The following is an 18,155-nucleotide window of genomic DNA, read 5'->3' on the forward strand; positions in this document are numbered from 1 at the left end:
TCTTCAAAGTCTTGAACTTCCTCAGATTTATTTAACCTTCACTGACCACCTGTCTTTAAAATGAACACACAGGACAAGCTTTCCAGCCGGTTTAGCAGTGATTTATGTAGAAACATTTGTGCTTGTTGGTTTCAATCGAAGATTCATACATGCATAAAATATACAGACCGAACTTCACAATAGCCCACAATATTAAGCTGTGTATGTTAACACATATTATTTTTCAAAAGCAAAAAGAAAACACCATTTAAAGGTCCGTTTTATCAGGTCGAGCTGCAGGCTATATCTAGAAAGCTTGTCACATTTCAGCTAAACTATCTGGATACCTGGAAACTCATTTTAATTTAAACTGCCCCTTTAACATACAATACTATTATACTGTGCTTTAAGGGTATTTACATGTGGAATGTATTTACAGTAAATGTAATATTCTCATTTTAAAATATGTCCCTAGTATAAATTATTGCATACATTCAAGTCTAGGTGTGGAATCCTTAACTGATACGCCCCCCCCTCCCCCCCCATCCCACTCACACACACAAACACTGTTAGACGTACATATGCATGAACTAACATGGGGTACAAATTAATAACCAGAGAAAATCTCTCTGAATTAGAATTAAGTGTAATCACTCACACGCGTGCACATATTACTATTCCGGTAGAATCAGTTCCCCTCACTTTCACTCAGCAGAGTTCTCAAGGCCACTGTCTTTTATATTTTCTACAGCAGTGATTCTCAAACATTTTCACACTAGGGGATACTGACATGTTCTCAGTGGACTACTTTGTTATAATTTTATAATTAAATAACCATTTTCATCACCATCGGTCACTTACATCTGCATGCTTAACAAATAACAGTGTTCTTCAATGGTTTTGTTCCATGAGGTCTTATTCTTAAAATCCCATTGCTTTCCTCTGTCCACTTGACAATATCATCTGAAGAAATGTATGGGAACCATGACAGTAGTATGTGACACAAAATGTACATTTGCAAGAAGTCACATTTTCTGGCCCACAAATAATTTTTATATGCTGATAATTTACTTTGGGGGGAAAATGCTTGATGCTAACTAGTGAACGTTTCCTACTGAGGAATCACTATTGCCATTAGCAGCCCTTCACACATGGAAAATTATACAATAAATACTGTACAACCTGTCATTTAAAGTGCAGACATTCTAGATCTACTGTACTTTTCTTCTAATGTAAATGTTTTATGACCGGAAGGATTGTGAACCACAATAAGTTGCGGTGATTGTCGTGAAAAAATACAATAATTTGTAAAATGCATAGTTAAACCAAAATATTTCAACCACATTCTAAATCTAGAGTCTAGCAATGAAATGTCTGACTCCCACAGGATCTGTACTCATTCCTGGAGGAGCCCAATTCAACTTATCTCAATGAGATATAGAATTATATAATTATGTATAAATTATTTGTATTTGTTGTGCCATCAAACAAGATATCTGTGGCACAGCAGTCTATGTACATGAATATAGTTGCATGCATTTTTAGATTAAAAAAACAAACAAACTAGGTCATAACTGCTGAGTTAAAAACACACCACCTAGTCATATACAGGGTTCTTCCTAAATAACTGACCGATAGGGGGATATAAACAATCATGTTGTTACCAGTGACTTTGATTGGTAAGACCTGGAAATGTAATCTCTTTTAAAAAATTTTTAATATATATTCAATGAGTTAAATTCTGAGGGAATGCCTTCTGGTAAAGGCGAGGAATGAGCTGTAACCTTGGCGACGGCAGAGCCAACGTGGTCGTGTGGCTGTGTCAGGTTGAAGTCCGGCGTGGGTCCTGTTTTTCTGAGGGGGACGAGGCATATCCATCCCTTGTGCAGTCAGACTGAATGGACATGTCGTCCACAGTGTGTCCCTCAGGTTATGCCCATCACGGACCTCTAGCAGACTGAGCATGTCTTGGACCCAGAGCCGCCATTTTGTTGACTATTAGCAGCTATGGAGTACAGAATGACACAAAATCATTAGAACACAGTTGTTTCAGGATGTTTTATCCATCTTGGCTTGTCATTTACCGAAACATAAACTGAGAGCAGTAGTCATCGGGCCCCCCTGTGGTTTTTGTTTCTGCCAATCACTTGATAAATTGAGACTGTTGAACATGTGAAACCATTCGCCTTATATCACAATAAGAGAATAAAAGCATTCCTTTACCCGACCGATACTTTGCCTGCCCTAGGAATGCCTGAAAGATGGGCCTGCTCAGGACAGAATGTGCCATTAGAGGGTAACAATCTCTGCCTCTACAAAATGACCTGGCAAGCCACTCAATGTCTGGTGACATCTCTGTGAGACCGTGCAACCTCATCGCTCCTTATCGGTTCTTTGGATACACGGAATGGCACGGCATACTTGACTCCCTACTTTTTTTGGCCGTGACTGCCGCCTCCCTCGTTGCCCTCTCCTCCTCCATGGCCTTCACCCTGGCCTCAAATTCCTCCTGCTTTGCCTTCCACTCTTTCCTGTTGTTCAAGATGCCATCAAACATGGGCTGGATGGCTGGGTGGAACCGGGAGAACTCCTGTCGGACGAGAAGGAGGATTGTTCGCGATGAAGGGTCAATTAATATGACACACACAAGTGGACCACAATCACATTTGTTCCGGAAGTTTCAGCAAAATGTGGCCAGTAGCAGAGCTACAGGGTGTTTCTCTTCACATTAAAATCAGGTTAGACCCAATAAACTGGTCTAGTATTCATTGTTGGAAAGTTCTTTTGCAAATAGTTATTTATTTATTAGATTTTTTTATTATTAGTATTATAATGAATAATACATGAAATGTCTTGTGTCCTATAATACATCTATAGAATAGGGTCCAAACAATGGACCTTTTGGCACTCTTTATCTGTGTAAAGAATGAAGAATTCTGTGCTAACGTGACCTCTGTTAGCACTGTTAGTATCGATAGAACTTCTTTGCAGCTTTCACACAATAGTGACAGGTCTCCGCATAGTTTCCTCCTCACTTTCTCTATCTTCCAGGTGTTTTGCCTTACTTTTCTGTCATTGTCTGGGTATATTTCCAGTAGTTCCTATAATCGCTGTTGTTGAAGCGTGCACAAGCTGGTTTATTTCTGTAAGACATAATGGTCTTCCTATCTCTGACTTGATCTTTTGTATGGCTTTGTTTGTGTGTTTGATGGCAAATTCTGTGCATTGGTCTTTATTTTGGTATTGGTGGTCTTTCCCCAATCGATGCTTTAGGGCTTTACATTACATGACATCACATTCCCACTTTTGTTAGATAATTGCTGTCATCTCAATGATTTTGAAATTTTTTGACTCATCTTCATGGGCACTGCAAGTTTGTTAGAGTCAAGTTTGAGCCAGTCAGAGGGGTGTATTGCATGTCATAGGTTACACGTTGGATTCAATGTAGTATATAATGCTTCCATGATGCCTTTATACTCATACTCTTGTCCATTTCTGACATATTATTTTTAATTGATTCATGGCTGTTGAACATTTATTTATTTATTTTATTCATCAATAATTTTTTTACACTGTAAATTCTGAAGTAAATTCACTGTCTCTACCAGAAGTCGTCATGTATGTCACTACTCCCTTGACCATGGGCGCCCTGTTACCTTTTGATACTCAAACTGTCAGCAAGTATTGATTCAAAAGCCATGAAATTATCTAATACACAATTGCATTCATCATTTATTTGAACAGCGAAGGATACACCAGACGGTTGGACAGTTGGAAGCTGTACAGTGCATATTTTCCAATTTTAGGTGGTAATACAGATGAAGCATGACCATTATGAGCTTTGTGTACCTTGTAGACAAAGGTGCAGACAAAGTCGATGAAACCACACTGGAGCTTTGGCAGTTCGTGAGCCTTGTTTCTGTCCATCATGGGCTGAAAGGTGGAGAGGGAAAGATCATGGAACACACATACACACACAAACACAAACACACACACACACACACACACACACACACACACACACACACACACACACAGTTCTCTTTTCCTCACACTCATAGAATAAAAGACACTCACAATGGGCTGCTGCTCCAGAACAGTCCTCTCCAGGTCGCCTTGCTCCCAGAACTCCGCCGCCACAGAGAGAGCCACCTACGGATGGCCAAGCTGTTTGTCAATGTCCAAACAGCACTACAGCTACAACCATGTCAATGTCCGAACAGGACTACAGCTACAACCGCGTCAATGTCCGAACAGGACTACAGCTACAACCGCGTCAATGTCCAAACAGGACTACAGCTACAACCGCGTCAATGTCCGAACAGGACTACAGCTACAACCGCGTCAATGTCTGAACAGGACTACAGATACAACCGCATAAACGTCCAAACAGGACTACAACTTCAACCGTGTAAACGTCCGAACAGGACTACAACTACAACCGTGTAAACGTCCGAACAGGACTACAGCTACAACCGTGTAAACGTCCAAACAGGACTACAGCTACAACCGTGTCAACGTCCAAACAGGACTACAACTACAACCGTGTAAATGTCCGAACAGGACTACAACTACAACCGTGTAAACGTCCGTACAGGACTACAACTACAACCGTGTCAATGTCCGAACAGGACTACAGCTACAACCGCGTCAACGTCTGAACAGAACTACAACTACAACCGTGTAAACGTCTGAACAGCCATGTCTATGTAAGGTCCTTATCACAACAGAAATACTGTTGCATTCATATCAACAGAGAAGATAGCAGTAGCACTCCGTAGTCTCTCATTGGTTCAGAGAGGAGTTCCTTACCTTGCTCTGTACCTCCCAGGGTTTGGTGATAGCTGACAGGTCACATGCTGTCATCATCATTGCCCTGTAGGAGCAAAACCCCAACATGATTGATTATTTTATTTTATTTTATTCAGAGCCAAACATTATTTTAAAACCAGGAAAACTATATTTTACTTTGTATATTTGTGGCATGTGTTTATTTCATTTTAGAATAGTGTGTCACTATTTAGCCATTTTTTAATTACAGTTTGTTTTAACAGTTCTGAGACCGTATTAATAAAGTAATGTATAACTATTTAAAAAAAGAAAGTGTATGAATGTTTACCAGTCTAGTAACAGCATTGTAATAGTGTATCAATGGTTTACCAGTCTAGTAACAGCATTACATTAGTGTATCAATGGTCTACCAGTCTAGTAATAGCATTGCATTAGTGTGTCAATGGTTTACCACTCTAGTAACAGCATTGCATTAGTGTATCGATGGTTTACCACTCTAGTAACAGCATGCATTAGTGTGTCCACTCACATCACAATCTCTTTCCTCGTCGTCTCCAAGGACATGAAATCCACCCACTTCTTCTCGTCTTCATAGGTCTCTGAGAGGTCAACTATTTTCTGGAACATTGTCCTCTTTCTGTAAGGGCAAACCAAATACAAACATGTAACTGTTGGAAGGCAGATAATGAGTGAGGAAACGGTGTGCTATTTTCAGCCTTTTTCTGAAAGCGCGGACCACAGAAGTTGTGTTTGTGCTGAAAGTGGAAATAATGGATAACATACTGTAATGACAATGCAATTTGGCAGATTTATATGACAGCCTCAGACAGCCAGTATTATATACAAGTACTAATAGCAAACATGCTTCGTGATTAAGAGCTGTGGGAAATTTCCAATCATCATTGTACTATACCAGTATGTATAATTAAAAAAATAAAATCTCTGTGATGGGCGGCACGGATGGTGCAGTGGGCAGTACTGCCGCCTCACAGCAAGGAGGTCCTGGGTTCGAATCCCTGTCGGCTGGGGCCTCTCTGTGCGGAGTTTGCATGTTCTCCCCGTGTCTGCGTGGGTTCCCTCCGGGTACTCCGGTTTGGTAAATGGTAAATGGTTGGCATTTATATAGCACCTTTATCCAAAGCGTTAGGTGTCTTGCTCAGGGACACTTCGACACAGCCCGGGCGGGGGATCGAACCGGCAACCCTCCGACTGCCAGACGACTGCTCTTACTGTCTGGGCCATGTCGCCCCACAATTCCCCCCACAGTCCAAAGACATGCAGGTTAGGCTGATTGGAGAGTCTAAATTGCCCGTAGGTATGAGTGTGTGAGTGAATGGTGTGTGTGCCCTGTGTGGACTAGCGACCTGTCCAGGGTGTATTCCTGCCTTTCGCCCAATGTATGCTGGGATAGGCTCCAGCCCCCCTGCAACCCTGTTCAGGATAAGCGGGTTAGGATAATGAATGAATGAATGAATGAATGAATCTCTGTGATATAATGGCACAGCAGTGACAAAACATCAAGCAAACAGGTGTTAAGCAGACCTGGGTCAAATACGAGATTGTTTTGGATTCAAATACTTTCATGAGAGTATTTTCATAAGAATGATCTTCCCTGGTGTAATTGAGCCAGCCAAAAGGACCAGAAGGCAGGGATTGCACTTGTTTCTACTGCATAGACATGAAACTGCTTGGGTATGCAATATCCAGGGCTGGGAGAATTGCTCTTTTCAAACACATACCTGTAAAACTCTTTGTTGTTCTGTTTTCACAAATATTCAGAATAATACTATTTTATGTAATTTCACGCTTGTTTCATTAAAAAGCATCTGGGATCTGAAGCATCTAATTATACCAGCTTCCCAGCTTCACAGTGATTAAAGTATTTGGCCATGGTTGGATAGAATCTACTAGATGTACTGTACTGTAAGTTGAGGAAGGCACAACAATATCTGATGTTGACACACACACACTCACTCATCTCGAGAGCATCTATGCTTGGACAGCAGATAACCAGAGAGAATTTTCAGCCAAAAAACTCAATGTATTTGTGCCCCCTGTGAAATATTCACAGCCTGAAAAATCAGCTTTTTTGGATTCATCATGATACATAGGATCCCTGATTTGATGCAGGGCATGAGAAATAAAGCCAAACTCTGACAACACTTACTTGAAGTACAGTGCCAGATCTGTTGCTATGATGGCAATGTCTATCAGGTGGAAGACGTGCTCCACCTGTCGTCTGTTGAGGTTCTGGAAAATATTCAAGGACTGGGGGGCGGGGAGGGAGTGTGTGTGGAACAGTTAGGGCACATGATTAACAAAATAGTCACCTTTCCATAAGACATGTATTCCACATTAAATGGTTTTTTACATGGTAAAAATTACATGACACAAATGGAAGGCAAAACTTACCTCTTGCCCCAGCAAAAACTTTCCGAAATCTAAATGGTGCCTCTCCAGAATAGACGATCCATGAAGCTTTGCAAGAGGGTTTAGCGATCTGCCATTAGCACACACACACACACACACACACAAAAACAAATACTGTAATGCAAGGACGTACATGTGGTAAATTCCTTTTGCTCTGTTAGTCCTCAGTAGTATGCAATAAATTGTGACGTGCACTATAATAACAGGTCCTGATTTGGAAAAGATTCAGACACCTAAAATCTTAATGAATCAATGTAGATGTTTTTGATCAAGCAATATAGTGTTTATGAAGCTTATTGTCAGTTTGTCAGATGCTGGCATTGAGGCTTGGCAAATTGCACATAGGCATCATCATACAATAAATGCATAACACAATATAAGAAAAAAAACTTTTTATATCATGAACAGGCACCATTACAACTCATTAATGACTAAATGAGAGTCTAATTACAATGACAGAATGTCCAATTTTCCAAAGATCCTGAGATCAGAAAGATGCCAGGTTTAGTTTACCAAATATTGCAATTGAGCCCTTGAGTATGTAAGACCAGAGATGGAAAGTCCAAGGGTCAGAAAGTAAATGTCCTGTTTCTTCCACAAATTAACTCAGCCAGCTGATTTCACTAGGTATTTCTACCTCCTGGCTGAAGAATCTGGACCTGTATTTTCCACCTCCACCTTGAGCAAGACACAGCCAGACTGAAAATGGTCAAAGAAGAAGAGTTGAAAGACATACTCACTTCACCTGGTAGAGGTTATTGGTGCCCCTGTGGTCAATGTCATGCAGAAACCCAGCAGTGATCATGGCCATCACCTCCAGATCAGTGTAGTACCGTTTCAGCTGCCCTGTCTACCTCCCATAGCAAACACCGAGAGCTCTGTCAGTGCACATCCTTTGCAGTATATTTTTCAAGCTTGTTAGTGTACATCATCCACAGCAGGGATAATCAAATGTGGCCATCAAGTCCAAATCAAGCCCTGGTTTTCTTTTCTCCCAGCTAATTAACGGTGCAATTATTGCTTCTGATTGGCTAAACACACCTGACTCCCAGTTAAAGGGTGGGTGGAAAACCCGTAGTTCTCAGCCCTGAAGTTCATGATCCTTGAGCAACAGTGTATTTACCAGGATTGTTAGTACAGATACAGTCTAGTACATGTCCTTTCCACATAATGCAATTCCATTCTGTACTAATACACACTGTATTGACCGAATGTTTACATACCGTTAATAAAGTGAACATGGTTTGTCCGACATTGAAGCCATGCCGCCAGTTGTGGTAGGTAATTCTCCTGTAGCCTTTGCTGAGGGAGTACATGAATCGCACTAAAACCTGTTAAAGACAAAAAAGTGGCGTATGTTCTCTGAATAATGTATACTGTATAATTATGTTCATGGCTTGTTAAAAAAGCTTCAAGGGTGGCTCAATAAGCTTGGTAACTTAATTTTAGTGAACTCGCCAGACTGAAGAAAAAAAAAATCTTGCTTTTAACTGCAAAACTGAAAAAATCAAAAACAAATGTTGATTGAATCCGGAAACTACAAATAAAACACAATAATTGGACTATCATGCCCTACTTATTTTTTTTTTCCTGGTGCTGATGGTAGAGGCATGGCTGCCCGGGGGTCTAAGGGCCAATATTGCGGATGGAAATGTGGCAGCAGAAAGTAAACTGTAACAATTGAATTTGAATTTGAAATTCAATTCATTGAAAATAATGACATTACATTACATTACATTATTGGCATTTGGCAGACGCTCTTATCCAGAGAGACGTAGAGTTGATTAGACTAAGCAGGAGACAATCCTCCCCTGGAGCAATGCAGGGTTAAGGGCCTTGCTCAAGGGCCCAACGGCTGTGTGGATCTCAGTGTGGCTACACCGGGATTTGAACCCCCAACCTTGCCTGTCCCAGTCGCCACTACGCTACAGGCCACCCCATTCAAGTAGTGAAATACAAATTCATAAAAATACTATTCTAATTTATTTTGAATAGATTGTTTCAGTCAAATTTTTTTTACATACAATAATTCAGTAATTTCTGCCTACATAATGTTCTATATCTTCTGTTACCTCTTGTGGAATCTGGAACTTCTTGACCACACCGACCTCATAGTACATCTGAATGCCACACTTTACCAGCTCCAGCTCTGTGCAGTCAAAGTCAGAGAACCGGAACTCATAGATCTCAAACTTTCTGGGGCCTGGCAGTTCTTGTTTCTGAAAAAATGATATAGTTGAAATTGGTTATGTTACTTGCTTCATATCATAACCAAATTAGTCATGCATATTCATAACGTATTTTGCAGAAAGCATGATTTAGCATGGTTTAGCAGCTTGTGCTTTCAATTTCAATTTTATTTTTTACATTTATTTCTGTTTTAAATTTAATGTTATCCTAAAAATGCAATGGCAATTTTTTGTAAGAAATCTTGTACATTGTTTTGGCTGCCTATTCTGGAAAAAGAATTACAATCCATATTGACAATGCAGATTCAGCCTGAACATTCAAATTGAGATGAACTCATCTTTTCACATCGGTTTGTGCTACAGGTAGTTCTCACATATTTTCCCTTTCTTTCATCTTACCCTAGTTCCTGTAGCATGTCCAGTACCTCAGGTTTGCCCCCTATGCCTTGCCATTTTGTGATCTCCCAGCTCCCCTTTTGTGTTTTAAACTTTTTATCAGGGTTTTTATTTTTAATTTCACTAAACTCTTTTTTGGTTATTTGTTTACATTTACATTGACGTGGCTGTGTGTAAGGAGTGTCTTAACACTCACTCTAGAACACAAATACTGGATGAAAACATTGCGTTATACAGGCCACCAAAATAATTATGTTGGGAGTAAGCTGTAGGCCTTTACAAAAAACAAACAAACATAAAAAACAGTTTGCAGTATAATAATAAAAGTATAGTTACCAGGATTTGTAAAAGCTCATCCTCTTCGCAGTCTGCAGGCTCCCTGTCAAAGATTTCCCGTGTTTTCTACAAAGAAAATAGAAACATCCCTGCATCACAACCAAGCAAAACTGTGCAAAAATATATGACAACAGAAGAAAAAAGTGCAAAAATAAAAAAATTAATCACCAAGCCAGGAATGAATGCTTTACTATGGATTTTAATTCTCTCATAATTCTGTTTCGCTTCGACTGAAAACCTACCAAGATGGCCTGTATCTCATCATCACGGCATTTGACATGGTAGAGCACCATGTCCTGTGCAATGTCCTTCCTGTTTTCCAGCTTGTTCATCTTGTCATAGGTGTCTGTGTTGAGCACAGACCAGCCCAGGAACTGTGTGAGAGACTGAGGAGAGAGCGAGGACCTTAGCTCATCTGGTCACGGTCTCAGCTTATCAGGAAGTGCCTCCAGGTAGTTAAGCAGGAAGGGTCACAAAAACTATACAAAATGGTGGGCCTTAAATTCTCCCTTCCACCCTTAAGTCTACAAGTATGTGACGAAGCAATGAGGAAATGTTTAAAAGGAACACAAGGGTCATGGAGGTTATCTCTGTTTATTCCATTTTCAGAAAATTGTTTGATTTTCTATTTACTTTGTCCTACTGCCTACTGTTTAGTGTGAATGGGGCAAAACTATCCTAAAATGTTTGTTCTTACACAATACTGAAAATAACCTCACAGATAAATGCATCTCTATTCCAGCCACAATGGGGGATGTTTTTTGCAGGCTTTTACAGATGTATTAGCAAGACAAAACAGCCAATTATATCACATATGAAATACATTAATGTAAATACATACTTCAAAAGACATATATTTGAAATGCTGTTAAAATCTGTGGAAAATTATTCAGTAACTTCTATAATCATAGGAGAATTCCCCCTTTAGAAATCTGACAGACTGGCCTATCAACATGAAGCATTACCTCCATGATGACCTCATCCTGTTCATCAAATGGCTTGCCATCCTTCCTGTTATAAAATGTGGCCACGCCCACAATCTCTTCCTTCTTGTTGACGATGGGTACAGACAGCACGTTCTTTATGGTCCAGCCACTACCATCCAGGGCTTCTGTCTGCATCACAAAATAATTATAATATTGACCCCGCACCTCACAAATCATGCTGTAACCTTTGAATTTTCTGTTGCCACTATAGCAGAACCTCCTAGTAATTGTTAGAACAACACTTATAAAGTAATAATTATATTGTAATAGTATACAGTAACTATCATATACACTCAGTGAGCACTTTATTGGGTATGTATTAGACTTCTACTGCTGTAGCCTATCCATTTAGAGATATGATGTGTTGTGTGTTCAGAGATGCTCTTCTGCATACCACTGTTGTAATGTGTGGCAACTTGCATTACTGATACCTTCCTGTCAGCTTTGACTAGTATGGCCATTCTCCTCTGGCGTCTCTCATTAACAAGGCGTTTCTGTCTAGTGTGTGTGAAAATCCCAGGAGATCAGCAGTTTCTGAGAAACCACCAACACTCATTCCACGGTCAAAGTCACTTAGATCACATTTTCCCCCATTCTGCCGCACAATTGGCCAATTAGATAATCGCATTAATAAGTAGGCATAATAAAGTAAAAATGTTCCTAATAAAGTGCTTGGTGAGTATATGTACGTGTATACCATGATAGTTTTTTATTAGTAATATAGGAATAGGAAACGATCATTGATTTAATCAACTACAGTTTTGAAGCTGCCTAATGTACCCTGCCTAATGTGATACTACTACTACTACTGCAACTGCAGTTTGCATTGGTTTGTATCCGATCAACATTTGTCCTTCATTTTTATTTAAATGCAAACTGTGTTTGCAGAGAGTTACAGACTTTTCCATGCAGGATATAGAAAATACTCTGCTTTAGCAGTTAGAATAGAAGATCAAAGCAATGCCTACCTCAAATTGTTTTTATTACATTTGTATTTTATATTTTTTACCTGAAAATTGAACATGTCTTCTGATGGTGCGTTCATGATATTGCAGATCTGTAAGATCACAGGAAGGATTTGTTTTTATAAAACACCACACATGAAATAGTCATGACATCACTATTTAAGCCACTTTTACAGTATGCCCATTTATGTGCGTATGTTAGTAACATTAGACGATAAACTTACAAAACCACTCTCTGCAACATATGTGGGTAGCCCACTTGCTAACGCCCAGTGATCTGCAGGTGGAGTTCTGTTGAGAAGAAGAAAAATAGATTACAAATAAGAATAAAATCAGAGGAATTAATACAAGAATGCAAGATGAACAAAAGAGAGAAAAAGAAAGAAAAGAACCCACGGAATGACTTTGATCTCTTCTTTTCCATGTAGAATATAATCAATGACCTTGTAGAAGATAATTTCCTGAAATGACAAAATGAAATGAGGCACCAGATGCTACTGACATCTAAATATCAGCTATTTTCAGTTATTTTCAGTTATTTTCAGTTATTGTAGCATTTCTTGTGACATATAATAATGTTAAAATGTCACCCAAGGGCCTTTTCAACCAAGTAAGATTTAGCCAGATAGTAAAACCCGGACCCCACCCAAATCTGAAATGTGGGCTGTTGTTTGATAAATGAAATAAAAATAAATGAATAAAAGAATAAAAAAGAAAGCTGATGAATGAAATAAAAGAGTGAAAGGAGGAGTGTTGGCGGTGTTTCACACTCACCCTCCCATCAGGAGTGACAGGCCCGGAGTAGGGAGGTTGCTCGCCCATCAGCACCGGCCAAACGTCAAAGAATTCCTGCAGGGCCATCAGTACTGCCATTACCACGGTTATCAATTTAATCAATTCTCTTACCATAAACATTTGAAGAATAAATAGGACTCAAAATGTATCTGGAAATTTCTAGATAGGAAATCTAGTCTCAAAGCAGGAGTAAACTAAGTCAGAATGAGATATATGAATGAGCTAATATGTGAATAAATATGACAAATATGAGTTTGAAAGTTTGGAAAGATGAACTGCTTAGACTAGATATGTTTGCAGTATTCAGGATGTGCCATGATGTCATTCACAGGAAATGCACACACACCTTTTCCTTGGTCATGTCCAGAAGGCCCACTGAGTACCTGTCACAGTTCAGGTATGCTCTCACTGTGTACAAGGCCTTGTGAAACTGTCGCTCAATGTCAGTCAGCTCTTCAAACACCTTGTTGGCTGACCACAGCAGGACCTGGCCAGGGACAGAACCAGGGACATGGTCACAATCACACTGGCAGACTCCAGATGAGCTGATCTAATCTATAGTTTGTCCTAGACACTCAATTCCAAATTGATTTTATTTGCCGCAACAAAAAAAACCTACTCAACAGCTCAGTGCATGTTTTGCAACACTTTAGCCTTTAGTTAAGTGTAGCACAGATAAGACATTTTATGGGTAAACATAAGAATTGACCCACTTACCTGAATGTCTTTTTAACATCATTTTAAATCATTATGTTAAGGTTTATTGCTTTTAAATATTTAAATACTTTGAACAAAGTTGTTTGGAACAATACATGTATTTGGGGAATGTTGTCCTCATAATGTTACCTCACAGCCATAATGATAATTCACCTGGAATGTTCTTGAATTTAAATTGCAAGAACTTCCTGAAATTTGTGGATCAGTACACAAAAACAAAGATCAAGGTGGCAACGCAACGGAATATGTGAAGGACTGCCAGACTTTTCTCATGATCACAGAGAAAACATATTTACATTTTACAAAAATGTTTTATTAATCGGTGAATCAGTTATTTCTGTACCCACCATGCCTCGTCTTGTCTCACAGCCGTGGAGGTAGTTCAGCTGGAAGATCTTTAGGTTCAAAGTGGCAAAGCTCAGATACTTTAAAAAAAGCTGCAAGACAAAAGAGTTGACATGTTGGGTGAGACCCCTCAGGAACAGTGTGACCAAAACAAAGCACTTGGTCAGACCAGCATGGTGCACCTAATACTTAGTAGTATTGCCACATCAGCCTGGTCTTGAAAACCCCCAGAGTTTCTGCCTCCACAACATGACACACATCAAAGGTGTGATCCCATATACGAATATTCAGTACTCACATCCTCATCCTCATCTGTGAAATGGGGTCCATTCATCTTGTTGACTGCCATAACAACTGCCACCACATCTTTTCCATTCATTATGGGTGTTGCTAGGATGTTCCGGGTGGTATAGTCCGTCAGTTCGTCAACAAACGGACTAAAATAACTGTTCTGGGGTGACAGGGAACAAAAAAAGAAAACACAAAAAAATAAAACAAAAGGAAATGTGAAAAATTGTAAGCCTGGTTGCTTTTTTGATTAATCTGAAGCTGATTGTGCTGCCAGAACATTCAATTTTTTGCAATTAAGGGCAAGTACTGCTCTTTTTAAATTCACAAACACATGTTGGTGACTATAGAGATTACCATGATTACCATGTACTGCACAATCTTAGATTTTCAAAATTTCAGCACTTAGTCCCTCCCGTTTCAGGGCACCACAATGTTTGGCACAAATGGCTTTGCAGGTGTTTCTGATTAGTCAGGTGTGTTCAATTGCTTCCTTAATGCAGGTATGAAGGAGCTTCCTGTATCTAGTCTTGATTGTAGGCTTTTGATTTGCTTTGTTATTGGCGTTTATCAACATGGGGACCACACCTGTGCAAGTGAAAGTCAAGGAAGTTATTATCAGGCTGAGAAATAATGAAACACAGTCAGGGACATAGGCACTGGGCTTACCAAAATTAATTCTTTGTAAGATAATTTAGAAGAAAGAGAGCACTGGTGAGCTTAGTAATGACAAACGGCCTGGTAGGAAGGCCACTGCAGCTGATGACCAAAGAATTCTCCCCATAATGAAGAAAAACCCCAAACACCTTTCTGACAGATCAGAAATTCCAAAGATCCAAATACCCCCCTCATCTGTGTAATATGGTGGTGGGGATGTTATGGTCTGGGCATGTCTGGCTGCCACAAGTTCTGGCTCAATTAATCTTCATTGATGATGTTCATTTCAGCAGCATCATGAATTCTGTGCATAGAAGAATACCCCCAAATCGATTGGCCTACACTTCACCCTACTGCAAGACAATGATCCCAAGCATACTGGCAAAGCAACAAAGCCAAAAAATAGAAATGAGACTGGAAGTTCACCACCGAAAGCTCATCCTGAGGGAAGACAGAACTCAGTGTCTCCCTCCCGCTCAGCCGATAATCTTCATTTGACCCTATGTGACCAGCTGATCCGAACACCTTTCAGCAACCGCCTGGCTGTGCTCCTTCTCCCTTCACAACATCAGGAGAATCCACCTCTTCCTCATCCAAGAGGACACACAGTTTTTAATATAAGCCCTGGTAATCTCTTGTCTGGACTGCTCTAATGGCTTGCTGGCTGGCTTCCTGGCATGTGCCTTCAGGCTTCTTGCAGAATGCCACAAGTTCAAGTTCACACATGTTATGTTACATTTGAAGACCCATCACTGGCTTCCTACGGCTGCCTTCATTCTGTTATCAGGCATCTCACCTCTCCTGGAAGATCCAGGAGTCTCCCTAAATGTGTTGCCTGCTCCCTGATACCTAAGTGGTCTGAGTGGTCTGTACCACAGGCAAAATTAAAATGATCGCATTATCCTGTGGCAAATCGACGAACACTCATAAATCGCAGGATAGTTGCAAATTGAGGAATGACAAAGTGCGAGGGAATCCCCCTCGTCGTGTGATGCCCCCCCCCCCCCCATTGGCATGGTCTTAGAGTTATGCTATGCTGCCAGTGGTTCTGCCCCTTTCTGTCTTCAGGCAATGACGCATGACGCATTTTATCGAAAGTGATTTACAGTTGATTAGACTAAGCAGGGGACAATCCCCCCTGGAGCAATGTGGGGTTAAGGGCCTTGTTGAAGGACCTCAACAGCTGTGTGGATCTTATTGTGGCTACACCAAGGCTTGAACCACCCACTAGGCTAGAGGGTGACCACACCATGCATCTCTCACCAGTTGTCCCATCACATTTGTGCTCCCTGCAGCCCCTCCTTATGGCATGGTCCCAACAGAAAGGACTCCACAGAAAGTACTCAACAGAAAGGACTCTACAGAAAGTACTCAACAGAAAGGACTCTACTGAAAGTACTCAACAGAAAGTACTCAGCAGAAAGGGCTCAGCAGAAAGTACTCTACAGAAAGTACTCAACAGAAAGGACTCAGCAGAAAGTATTCAACAGAAAGTACTCTACAGAAAGTACTCAACAGAAAGGACTCAACGGAAAGGACTCAACAGAAAGGACTCAGCAGAAAGTACTCACAAATTAAGATTTCGGTTTTGAGTTTTGCATTTACAGTTGGAATTATAATGGTAAAAATCTGGTTCAATACCACTTGGATTGTATTTAATATGAATACAGAGTCAGTATAGCATGAAATGTGTGTGTCTTCTCTAATATTATGGTATTATCTTTTGAATGATCTGCAATATATTGAACAGATCATTTGGATAATTTCCTGATTTTATTGACCTCTGTAAATGTCCCCTGAGGTGCTGTAATCCTCAATATGACAGTGGGTCATGGGATATGAAAGTGAGATTATAGCAAGAGGATTTCCTGTTCCTCCATACATGTATTGACACCATTGCATATTTTCTTTTTTAATGTGTGTTTATATTTTTATTTTATTTTATTATAGTATATTTTATGTGAATAGTACTACATGAACTGTAAAACAAATGCAAATAGCTTGAAAAATATCATATACTGTAAGTGGATGATAAACTGTTCAATGTGATGACTGCTGTGTCAGAATACAAAGTTGTTTGTAATATATTTCTGTCCATTACACTAAATTCCTCCTCTAAATTCACATTCACTACATGAAATCTTTTATGATAAATTACAATAATCTGTTTTAATGCAATTTTCAATGCTAGGGTGGGACACAGTATAATATAAGAAATATACCTATTAACAAAGAAAATGGTTAAAATATATTATCCCCTCTCTCTTTACCCCTGCTAAAACTGTACCTCACCTCCCCTTCCATCCCCACCCCCAGCACATATTACTGGATTACTGTAGTTCTGTGGCTGTGTAGGTAGCACCTTTTCTGTTTTAGCATATTTTTAAGTCTACGCCATTATTCTATGTTGGGTTATCAGGTCTGCATCCATAACATTGAAGTTTGGATACAATCATGTTGCCTCACATTTGAAGTCACTCCGAGTAACAGCGTCTTAGTAAATGTAAAGCGCACGGCATAGATGGAGAGGCCTTACCTCAGAGACATTCTTGACATTGGTATGTTTCTTGGTCTGGGCGACATTGCCCACGATCCCGATGTCGAGGGGGAAGACGATCTCGGAGTCGGGGTGCACCAGGCAGTCCTCCAGCACGGCGTCTTGGTGCACGTTGAAGAGGCGCGTGGCGAGCTCCGCAATGCCATTCCTCTGACGGTACATGAACAGGCTGCACCGGTCGGCGGAGATCAGGAAGCTGATTCTCTTGAGGACCTTGAAGACCACCTTCTCCATGTTGACGCTCTCCTGCATGTCGTTCACCAGGTCCGAGAGGATCTCGCCCTCCTCCACCTGACTGAGGGCCTTGAAGGTGTCAAAGTCCACTTTGGATTCCAACCGGCCCGTCATGGCCGCGATGGAGCCCGGCTTCAGCTGCTTGCTGAAGTAAACTTTGGCAAAATCCGGGTTTTCGTCCAGGAACTTTTGTACATCTTTCTTGGTGACACTCATCTTGGATTAGGGATCTTTTGCCCCCCTCCAAAGTGACTGCTGCAGGAACGAGTGAAGGTTATGAAACAAGGTATCCGTTAATTAATGACAAAAAGTGTACAGTGTTGCTCTTAGACCCTATTTGTAAGAAAAACACCTGCAGCTGCCAGGACAGCCCGACTCCAATCCAACTGGCATCAGCAAGGATCCCTTAATAGTGTTGAAGGTGAACCGGGATCTGCTCACACAAAACTGATCAGGTGACCTGTGCCAAAGCTGGTGCCCAATCCCACAC

At 40.4% G+C, this 18,155-nt stretch overlaps 1 protein-coding gene across 2 annotated transcripts; it reads right to left on the minus strand.

The window, feature by feature from the left end:
- Positions 1–1,772: 1,772 nt before the first annotated feature.
- Positions 1,773–17,881, minus strand: pde6b (phosphodiesterase 6B, cGMP-specific, rod, beta). 2 transcript variants are annotated; one of them, XM_061262949.1, is made up of 22 exons: positions 17,411–17,881; positions 14,228–14,380; positions 13,932–14,021; positions 13,214–13,354; positions 12,847–12,921; positions 12,469–12,533; positions 12,297–12,363; positions 12,117–12,164; positions 11,087–11,236; positions 10,364–10,507; positions 10,122–10,187; positions 9,273–9,419; positions 8,424–8,531; positions 7,941–8,050; positions 7,183–7,270; positions 6,938–7,038; positions 5,300–5,407; positions 4,792–4,855; positions 4,057–4,131; positions 3,829–3,912; positions 2,413–2,569; positions 1,773–1,984 (listed from the first exon to the last, which is right to left on the minus strand). In XM_061262949.1, exons 1-22 carry the CDS (start codon positions 17,879–17,881, stop codon positions 1,929–1,931), a joined length of 2,568 nt encoding a protein of 855 aa, XP_061118933.1. In that variant the 3' UTR covers positions 1,773–1,928. The 2 variants fall into 2 exon arrangements, with proteins under 2 accessions (XP_061118933.1, XP_061118934.1); XM_061262950.1 differs by having other exon boundaries at positions 1,773–1,974; positions 2,406–2,569.
- Between the last annotated feature and the right edge of the window lie 274 nt (positions 17,882–18,155).

This window comes from Conger conger, chromosome 12 (genome assembly GCF_963514075.1).
Source record: "Conger conger chromosome 12, fConCon1.1, whole genome shotgun sequence".
Lineage (NCBI taxonomy): Eukaryota > Metazoa > Chordata > Actinopteri > Anguilliformes > Congridae > Conger > Conger conger.

Bases quoted from the DNA above. Each gene is read 5' to 3' on its own strand.
- pde6b (XM_061262949.1), bottom strand. From the start codon at position 17,881: ATGAGTGTCACCAAGAAAGATGTACAAAAGTTCCTGGACGAAAACCCG. The intron at 12,534-12,846 runs GTGAGTGTGAAA...TTGTCATTTCAG, and splicing joins CTGTCACTCCTGATGGGAGG to GAAATTATCTTCTACAAGGT. The intron at 9,420-10,121 runs GTAACTATACTT...TCATTTTTTCAG, and splicing joins ATGAGCTTTTACAAATCCTG to AAACAAGAACTGCCAGGCCC.